This window comes from Zonotrichia leucophrys, chromosome 27, assembly GCF_028769735.1.
Source record: "Zonotrichia leucophrys gambelii isolate GWCS_2022_RI chromosome 27, RI_Zleu_2.0, whole genome shotgun sequence".
NCBI classification, from domain to species: Eukaryota; Metazoa; Chordata; class Aves; order Passeriformes; family Passerellidae; genus Zonotrichia; species Zonotrichia leucophrys.
This window is the reverse complement of record NC_088196.1, coordinates 5,279,614-5,288,959: the sequence shown is the minus strand read 5'-3', so window position 1 is coordinate 5,288,959 and position 9,346 is coordinate 5,279,614. Positions and strand designations below refer to the sequence as shown.

General features: G+C 57.7%; 1 protein-coding gene across 1 annotated transcript; it reads right to left on the bottom strand.

The window, feature by feature from the left end:
- Positions 1-527: 527 nt before the first annotated feature.
- On the bottom strand, positions 528-8,472 carry SLC35B1 (solute carrier family 35 member B1). Its single transcript, XM_064733532.1, has 9 exons — positions 8,273-8,472; positions 7,892-7,995; positions 7,676-7,806; positions 6,012-6,042; positions 4,394-4,551; positions 2,128-2,254; positions 1,579-1,685; positions 1,072-1,225; positions 528-883 (listed from the first exon to the last, which is right to left on the bottom strand). Exons 1-9 carry the CDS (start codon positions 8,449-8,451, stop codon positions 831-833), a joined length of 1,044 nt encoding a protein of 347 aa, XP_064589602.1. The 5' UTR covers positions 8,452-8,472; the 3' UTR covers positions 528-830.
- Positions 8,473-9,346: the final 874 nt, after the last annotated feature.

Genomic DNA, 9,346 nt, shown 5'->3' with positions numbered 1-9,346 from the left:
CAGGAATCAAAATCCCTTCTGCCCTTCCCTGGATGCTCTGGCAGCACTTTCCTGATGTTTCCCCCCAATCCTGCCCTGCCTTGGGATGGGAAAAAGCAGCAGAGCCCAAAACCCACAGAACAGAATTGTCCCTCTCCCAAAGTGCCTTAAGCAGCAGGGGATGGAAATTCATTGAATCCCACCCTGTTCCTTTGGGGTTTATTCCAAGGGACAGCTGGATCCAGGCAGGAACATCCCAAAGGTTCTTGGGAGGGATGAGAACCCCAGAAAATTCCTGCTTGGGCATCCCAGGGCATGGGAGAGGACCTGCCACAAATTTGGGGGATTCTCATTTCCTGAGGCACATTCAGCATTTCCCTGCTGAGAAAACCCAAGGAAAACCCCACAAGGAAGGAGGTGCCTCCAACAAGGCTTTAATCCCAGGATCACCCCAAAGGACTGAGATCATTTCTCTCCCTCCCTGGAGAGCACACCTGGGTTCCCCCCAAATCAACCAAATCCCCCAACAAAAGTCCTGGAGAAGCAGCCATTGTCTGGTTTTCTTTAATAAAGATAGGAAGGATTTGTGTTTTCCTGTTAAGGCAAGGATCTGCTGCTGCTGCTCGGCTCAGGGGGGCAGCTCTGATTACACAAAAAAAGCAAAATTACACCTCAAACTAAAGGATTACATTTTAGAGACCATTTTAGAATTAAAAAAACCAAACCAAACTCTAACCAAAAATAAATTCCACACGGTTTCCTTCTGATTCCCTGTCCTGAGTCCAGTTCCACACCAGATTCTGAGGTACAAGACAATAAATTAAAAGTTCATTCCAACTGCGGGATCAACCTCAATGCGACGTCTTCTTCACCCCCTTCCCGAATTTGGCATCGAGCCCAAGGCCTGGCAGGAGACAAAACAGCAGCTGTGAGCTCTTCAGACCAGCAGGGAGATGGGAACTGGGGGAAAAATCAGCTCAACATCCCCAAATTTACCCATGGAATGAGCTGTGAGGAAGGGACTGAACGGATCCGCCGGTCCTGCAGGGGCTCCCAGGGCAGGGACCCCCCGGATTTTGCCCCCAGACTCACCCAGGAACACCAGGACGGTGCCCACCCACTGCATGGGGCTGATGGGGTTGGCAAAGAGCACCACGGAGGCCAGGATGGTGAAGAACTTGCGGGTGGTGGTGATGATGGAGCAGGTCAGCGGCCCAAAGTACACCACGGTCATGAAGATGAAACTCTGCCCCGGCACAACAGAGCCCCTGTCACTGGCACTGCCAGCCAGGGGCAAATCCCAAAGGAAATCCCTTCAAATCCTGGGTTTGAGGGGGTTTGTGGCATCCTGGGGTGGGCTGGAAGGGACCTGGGAGCTCATCCAGGGACACCTGGGATGGGCCCTGGAGCTCATCCAGGGAAACCTTCCCCTATCCCAGGGTGCTCCAGCCCCAGTTTCCCTGGAATTCCATCCCAGCCCCTCATCCAGGGACACATTCCCCCATCCCAGGGTGCTCCAGCCCCATCTCCCCTGGAATTCCACCCCAGCCCCTCCCAGAGAAGCAAACCCCACCCAAAATCCAAAATCCTGTCCCTGACCTGGCCCAGGGCGCTGGTGAGGCCGAAGAGCAGGATGTTGGAGATGATGCTGGGATAACGCTCCGTGAAGCTCAGGAACTCCCAGAGCTCCCCCGTGAACAGGATCCCTGCAAAACAGCCAGGAGGAGCAGCCTGGATGGGGATCCCACCCTCGAGGGGCCAGGCTGGCCTCAGAACCCCCAAAGCAGGCACTGAACCCCACTAACTCCAGCAGCAAACACCAGCAGCAGCAGCAATCGCCCTCCTGGTTAATTAGTGAAGGAAAGATCATTAACTGGGATCAAATTCCAACAGAACAGTGCCCAGCAATTAATCAGGAGTGCTAATCTTGGAATGGTTGGGGTGGAAGGGAATTTAAAGCTGCTCCAGTGCCAGGGGCAGCTCCCAGCCCTCCTGGGCTCCAGTTTGTGCTCCCAGCTGGAGCAGGAGCTGCAGGAGAGCCCAGGGAGGGCAGGGCTGGGCCATGACAAAAACCCAAAATCCCAATAAAACCAAACCCCAGAGGGCTCCAGGCCAGGGCAGGTCCCAGATCCAGCCCTGGCTCCTCACCTGCCCCCAGGAACAGCGTGGACCAGAGGTTGACGTTGAGCATCATGTGGTTGGAGCCAGTCTGGTAGTGAGCCCTCATGTGGTCCTGGGACACCCCAGTGAGCCCGTCCAGGGTCAGGGACAGCAGCTGGGCACCCACAGACAGACACACAGACAGACAGACAGACAGGGGACACTGTCAGGCCTGCTTCCTCTCCCCAGGGAAAATGGCAATTCCCCCTTCACAGCAGTTCCCAACAGGGATTTCAGTGGGGCTGGAGGGTGCAGGAGGCTCCTCCCAGCACACCTGGGCTGCTGCAGCCCCAAGGCACACCTGGGAGCCTGGATTTATCCCAGGTAAATCCCACTGAGAGCCTGGGGTTTATCCCAGGTAAATCCCACCTGGGAGCCTGGGGTTTATCCCAGGTAAATCCCACCTGGGAACCTGGGGTTTATCCCAGGTAAATCCCACCTGGGAGCCTGGGGTTTATCCCAGGTAAATCCCACCTGGGAGCTCGGGTTTATCCCAGGTAAATCCCACCTGGGAGCCTGGGGTTTATCCCAGGTAAATCCCACTGGGAGCCTGGGGTTATCCCAGGTAAATCCCACCTGGGAGCTCGGGTTTATCCCAGGTAAATCCCACCGAGAGCCCAGGGTTTATCCCAGGTAAATCCCACCTGGGAACCCGGGTTTATCCCAGGTAAATCCCACCTGGGAACCTGGGGTTTATCCCAGGTAAATCCCACCTGGGAACCTGGGGTTTATCCCAGGTAAATCCCACTGAGAGCCTGGATTTATCCCAGGTAAATCCCACCTGGGAGCCTGGGGTTTATCCCAGGTAAATCCCACTGAGAGCCTGGGGTTTATCCCAGGTAAATCCCACCTGGGAGCTCGGATTTATCCCAGGTAAATCCCACTGGGAGCCTGGGGTTTATCCCAGGTAAATCCCACTGGGAGCCTGGGGTTTATCCCAGGTAAATCCCACCTGGGAGCCTGGGGTTTATCCCAGGTAAATCCCACCTGGGAGCTCAGGTTTATCCCAGGTAAATCCCAGTGGAAATCCTGGAATTTATCCCAGGTGAGGGGTAAATCCAACATGGGAGCCCAGGGGCATCCCAGGTAAATCCCATCTGAAACCCTGGAATTTATCCCAGGTGAGGTAATCCAACATGGGAGCCTGGTGTATCCCAGGTAAATCCCATCTGAACCCTGGAAGTTTTTTCCAGGTTAAATCCCACCTGTATCCCGGAATTATCCACAGGTATAGGGCAAATCCAAACTGGGTATCCCAAGTGTATCCACAGGTATAATCCACAGAAACCCCTGGAACTTGTTTTCCAGGTGTAAATCCCACCTGAAACCCTGGATATATCATATCCCATGGGCTGATGAGGTAAATCCAACTGGAGCCCAGGTGTATCCCAGGTAAATCCCACCTGAAACCCTGGAATTTTTTCCAGGTGTAAATCCCAGTGGAAATCCTGGAATTTATCCCAGGTGAGGAGTAAATCCCACCTGGCATCCCAGGGCGTATCCAAGGTATAAATCCCACCTGAAACCCTGGAATTTATCCCAGGTGAGGGGTAAATCCAACATGGGAGCCCAGGGGCATCCCAGGTAAATCCCATCTGAAACCCTGGAATTTTTTCCAGGTGTAAATCCCACCTGAAACCCTGGAATTTATCCCAGGTGAGAGGTAAATCCCACCTGGCATCCCGGGGTGTATCCAAGGTGTAAATCCCACCTGAAACCCTGGAATTTATCCCAGGTGAGAGGTAAATCCAACATGGGAGCCCAGGTGTATCCCAGGTAAATCCCATCTGAAACCCTGGAATTTTTTCCAGGTGTAAATCCCACCTGAAACCCTGGAATTTATCCCAGGTGAGGGGCAAATCCAACATGGGAGCCCAGGTGTATCCCAGGTGTAAATCCCATCTGAAACCCTGGAATTTTTTCCAGGTGTAAACCACCTGATCTGGAATTTTCCAGTGAGAGGTAAATCCACCTGGCATCCCGGGGTGTATCCAAGGTGTAAATCCCACCTGAACCTGGAATTTATCCCAGGTGAAGGCAAATCCACATGGAGCCAGGTTTATCCATCCAGCTGATGGTGAAATCCACCTGAAATCCTGGAATTTATCCCAGGTGAGAGGTAAATCCAACATGGGAACCCAGGTTTATCCCAGGTGTAAATCCCACCAGAATCCCAGGATTTCTTCCAGGAATAAACCCCACCTGAGTCCCCGGGGCTCCTCCCAGGTGCCACCCCACAAGTGCCAGCACTCACCAGGAGCAGCTCCCCGTAGCCAAAGATGTGCTCGGTGTCCCCTGTCCCTTTTTTGGGCTTGTAGAGGAACAGGGCCACCCCTGCCACGATGAGCAGCACGCACAGGTACTTGGCTGGGGGGTACCTCTTCCTCAGCAGGGTCACCCCCAGCAGCATCACTGGGAAAAGAGACACCAAAAATGCCCTTAAAGCCCTAAAAATCCACCCCCAGCAGCATCACTGGGAAAAGAGACATCAAAAATGCCCTTAAAGCCCTAAAAATCCACCCCCAGCAGCATCACTGGGTAAAGAGACATCAAAAATGCCCTTAAAGGCCTAAAAAATCACCCCCAGCGAATCACTGGGAAAAGAGACATAAAATACCCTTAAAGCCCTAAAAACCACCCCTAGACATCCACTGGGAAAAGAGAGGTCAGAAACTGCCCCTAAAATCACCCACAGCAATTAAACCCCTACAAATTCACCCCCAGCAGCATCACTGGGAAAAGAGACACCAAAAATACCCTTAAAGCCCTAAAAATCCACCCCTAGCAACCACTGGGAAAAGAGAGTCAAAACCTGCCCCAAAATCCACTCACAGGAATTAAACCCTACAAAATCACCCCCAGCAGCATCACTGGGAAAAAGAGGTCAACCCAAAATACCCTTAAACCCTAAAAAATCACCCCAAGAGCATCACTGGGAAAAGGACATCAAAAACTGCCCTATAAAGGACTAAAAAAAAGTCACCCCCATCAGCATCACTGGGAAAAGGAGCAATCCAAAATTACCAATTAAACCCAAAAATTCCACCCCCAGCAGCATCACTGGAAAAGAGACATCAAAAATACCCTTAGAGCCCTAAAAAATCACCCCCAGCAGCATCACGGGGAAAAGAGACATCAAAAATGCCCTTAGAGCCCTAAAAAATCACCCCCAAGAGCATCACTGGGAAAAGAGACATCAAAACCTGCCCCTAAATCCACCCACAGGAGTTAAACTCCTAAAAAACCACCCCCAGCAACATCACTGGGAAAAGAGACATCAAAAATGCCCTTAAAGCCCTAAAAATCCACCCCCAGCAGCATCACTGGGAAAAGAGACATCAAAAATGCCCTTAAAGCCCTAAAAAATCACCCCTAGGAATATCACTGGGAAAAGAGACATCAAAAATGCCCTTAAAGCCCTAAAAAATCACCCCCAGCAGCATCACTGGGAAAAGAGACATCAAAAATGCCCTTAAAGCCCTAAAAAATCACCCCTAGGAACATCACTGGGAAAAGAGACATCAAAACCTGCCCCTAAATCCACCCACAGGAATTAAACCCCGACAAATTCACCCCCAGCAGCATCACTGGGAAAAGAGAGGTCAGAAACTGCCCCTAAATCCACCCACAGCAATTAAACCCCTACAAATTCACCCCCAGCAGCATCACTGGGAAAACAAGAGGTCAAAACTTGCCCCAAAATCCTCTCATAGGAATTAAACCCCAAAAAGTCATTCCCAAATCATGGCTGGGGAGACAGAATGTCACCACCCGATCCCAAATCCCTCCCTGGAATGCCAGCCCAGCCCCAGGTGGCTCTGCCAGGGAGGCCCAGAAATCACAAACCCCCCCAAAAATGGGAAATTCTTTACCTGGGATGGGTTTGCAGGACTTGCCCAGCACCTGGGAAAGGAAAAGGGGAATTGATGATCCATTAATGACCCCAAAGTGAGACCCCTGGGGCAGCTGAGCCTCAGCAGGGAGGGCTCAGCCCCCATGTCAGTGACCCCAATTCCCTGGCAGGTGACACTGCCACCATTTCTGGGCAGCTCTGTCCCTTCTCAGAGCCCTCCCTGCACCCCCAGCAGGGACCAGGACATAAAAGTGACCCCAGGAAATGGCAGGGTTGGTGTCATGGCCAGGATCCATCAGGGTCACAGCCAGGGTCCCCTCAGGGTCACAGCCAGGGTCCATCAGTGTCACAGCCAGGGTCCATCAGGGTCACAGCCAGGGTCCCCTCAGGGTCACAGCCAGGATCCATCAGTGTCACAGCCAGGGTCCCCTCAGTGTCACAGCCAGGATAGGTCACCCCCACAGGTCACAGTCAGGGTCCCCTCAGGGTACAGTCATCGTCCAGGGTCCTCGGGCCGCCGTGTCCGTCAGGGTCCCGGTAAAGTCAACGCCAGGGAGTCCATCAGGGTCACAGCCAGGATCCCCTCAGTGTCACAGCCAGGATCCATCAGTGTCACAGCCAGGGTCCCCGCAGTGTCACAGCCAGGGTCCCCTCAGGGTCACAGCCAGGGTCCCCTCTATGGGGTAGCTGTGTCCCCATGTCTCCCCATTCCCGTGCCCACCTGGGTGGGGTAGCTGTGTCCCCCTGTGTCCCAGCCCTGTCCCCATGTGCCCCCTGTCCCCATGCCCACCTGGGTGGGGTACCTGCGTCCCCCCATCCCTGTATACCCCTGGGTGGTGTACCTGTGTCCCCGTGTCCCCCTGTCCCCATACCTGGGTGGGGTAGCTGTGTCCCTGTGTTCCCCATGTCCCCATGTCCCAGCCCTGTCCCTGTGCCCCATACCTGTGTGGGGTAGCTGTGTCACAGCCCTGTCCCCATGTTCCCTTGTCCCTGTACTGTGTGGGTAGCTGTGTCCCAGCCCTGTCCCCCTGTCCCTGTTCCCTGTCCTTACCTGTGTGGGTAGCTGTGTCCCCCCATGTCCCATGCCCTTGTCCCATGATGCCTGTGTCCCCCCCACCAGGGTAGCTTGTCCACTGCCCTGTGTCCCCATGTTTCCCTGTCCCGTACCTGGTGGGGTAGCTGTGTCTCCCCCGTGTCCAGCCCTGTCCCCTGTCCCATACCTGGGTGGGGTAGCTGAGACTCCGGTGTGCCCATGCCCCGTGGGGTCCCAGTCCCGAGTGCTGTCCCCGTCCCTGTCCACAAATCCTGGGTGGGGTAGCTAGGGGCGCCCCGCCCGCTCAATCGCGCCGTCCCTGTGTCCCCCTGTCCCATACCTGGGCGGGGTATTTGTGTCCCCCCCTGTGTCACAGCCCTGTCCCCCTGTCCCTGTGTCCCCCTGTCCCATACCTGGATGGGGTAGCTGTGTCCCCCCCGTGTCCCAGCCCTGTCCCCCTGTCCCATACCTGTGTGGGGTAGCTCTGTCACAGCCCTGTCCCCATGTTCCCTTGTCCCATACCTGGGTGGGGTAGCTGTGTCCCCCCCGTGTCCCAGCCCTGTCCCCATGTCCCTGTGTCCTCCTGTCCCGTACCTGGATGGGGTAGCTGTGTCCCCCCCGTGTCCCAGCCCTGTCCCCCTGTCCCCAACCTGTGTGGGGTAGCTGACGAACTGCAGGGCGGAGTTGCTGGACACCATGGCGCCCAGGTAGGACAGCGAGCACGCCCCGTACAGCCAGCCCCGAGTGCGGTCCGGCCGTGCCGCGTCCACGAAATGGATCACTGCGGGGACAGGGACACGGGGACGGCTCAGGAGCGGCCCCGGCCCCGCTCAACCGGCGCGGGGTCCCGGGGGCGCCGCACTTACGGAGCTTGGCGAAGGCGGCGTTGATCACGCACTGGATGAACACCAGGGTCAGCGCGTACTTGAACTTCTCCTGCTTCGCGCCCTCCCCGTAGCGGCCGCGGGTGCTGCGGGACGGACAGCGGGACACCGGTGACACCGGGACGGACTCCAGTGACACCGGGACATAGCGGGACCCGCACCGGTGACACCGGGGAGAGAACCCAGGGCACGGGAAGGAGCGGCACCGGCTGCCCGGGTCTGTCCCGGTCCCTCCTCCCATCCCCGGGTGTCCCCCTGGTCCCGCGCCCCTCGCCGGGGTCCCCCTCCCGTGTCCCCCCAGCCCCAAAGCCCTGTCCCCTGTCCCCCGGCCCCACTCCGCCCCGGTGTCCCGGCGTAGCTCACATGCTCTCCTGCAGGATGCCATAGTAGAAGTAGCAGGCGAACACGCCGAGGAAGCAGACGGGCAGGCGGAGGCGCTCGGGCAGCCCCGCGGCTGCGCTCGCTCCCATGGTGGCGGCGGGGCCGCTCAGCGCGGGCGGCACCTCCAGCGCCACATCCCGCGGCGCCCCGGGCGGCCTCATCGGCCCCGCCGCGCCCGCCCCGCCCCGGGCCGCCCCGCGCGCTGCCGGACCCGCCGTGCGGGGAAAGGCGGGCGGGAAGCGCTTGGGACAGCGCGGGGCCGGGCGAGGGCTGCACACCGAGATCTCCGAACCCTCTCCGGGGCTGTCTCAGCCGCAGTTCGGCCGTGAAGGGACGGCCGGTGTGCGGGGCGGCTCAGGCAGTGCCTTGGACAGCCCAGCCTTAGGGGCCTTCGCGGTACACGGCCCGCGCAGGCGCGCCACCAGATGTGGAGGGCAGCGATTGGCTGAGTTGAGGGGGCGGGGTAGAGGAGAGGGCTCTGATTGGTGATCTCGGGGAGAGGCTCCGCCTACTCCGTGCGACACCAAGCGGGGCCTTCTGGGGTCCTTCCGCCGGCCTGGGCCCTGTTCGAGCCCGGCGGGGCGGAGGTGCCGGGTCCCGGCCGGGACCGGTTCCGCCCTTCCCAGGGCGCCGTTCAGTCGCTCCCGCTGCTCCGAGCCGCGCCTCTGGGAGGTTCCCGGGCTCGGCGCGGCCGGGGAGCAGCGAGTCAGGAAAGCACTTTGGCCGGGGAGAGACGAACCCCCGCCATGGCACTTTGTCCTTCACAGTTCCTCTCATTCTTACGGGAATTCCGACACAATTCACGATCCCCGGGCCACATATCCCACCTCCAGGGCACCGCTTCCCACAGGCTCCGCGGAGGAGCTGCCGGTGCTGCAATTCTCGAGGCTTCACACCACGAGGGAGCTCGGGGAGCTCTCCCGCCTCGGCTCTGCCCGCACTCAACACGGCGGCCCCGGTAACGGGCGCGCCACACCCCACGGGCCTCGCGCCCTTATCAAAGATGGCGGCCGCTGCCCCAATCCAAGATGGCGGCGCGCCGCTTCATTGCCGGCG

Bases quoted from the DNA above. Each gene is read 5' to 3' on its own strand.
- SLC35B1 (XM_064733532.1), bottom strand. From the start codon at position 8,451: ATGAGGCCGCCCGGGGCGCCGCGGGATGTGGCGCTGGAGGTGCCGCCC. The intron at 7,996-8,272 runs GTGAGCTACGCC...TCCGTCCCGCAG, and splicing joins GGCATCCTGCAGGAGAGCAT to CACCCGCGGCCGCTACGGGG. The intron at 4,552-6,011 runs GTAAAGAATTTC...CTCTTTTCCCAG, and splicing joins GTCCTGCAAACCCATCCCAG to TGATGCTGCTGGGGGTGACC.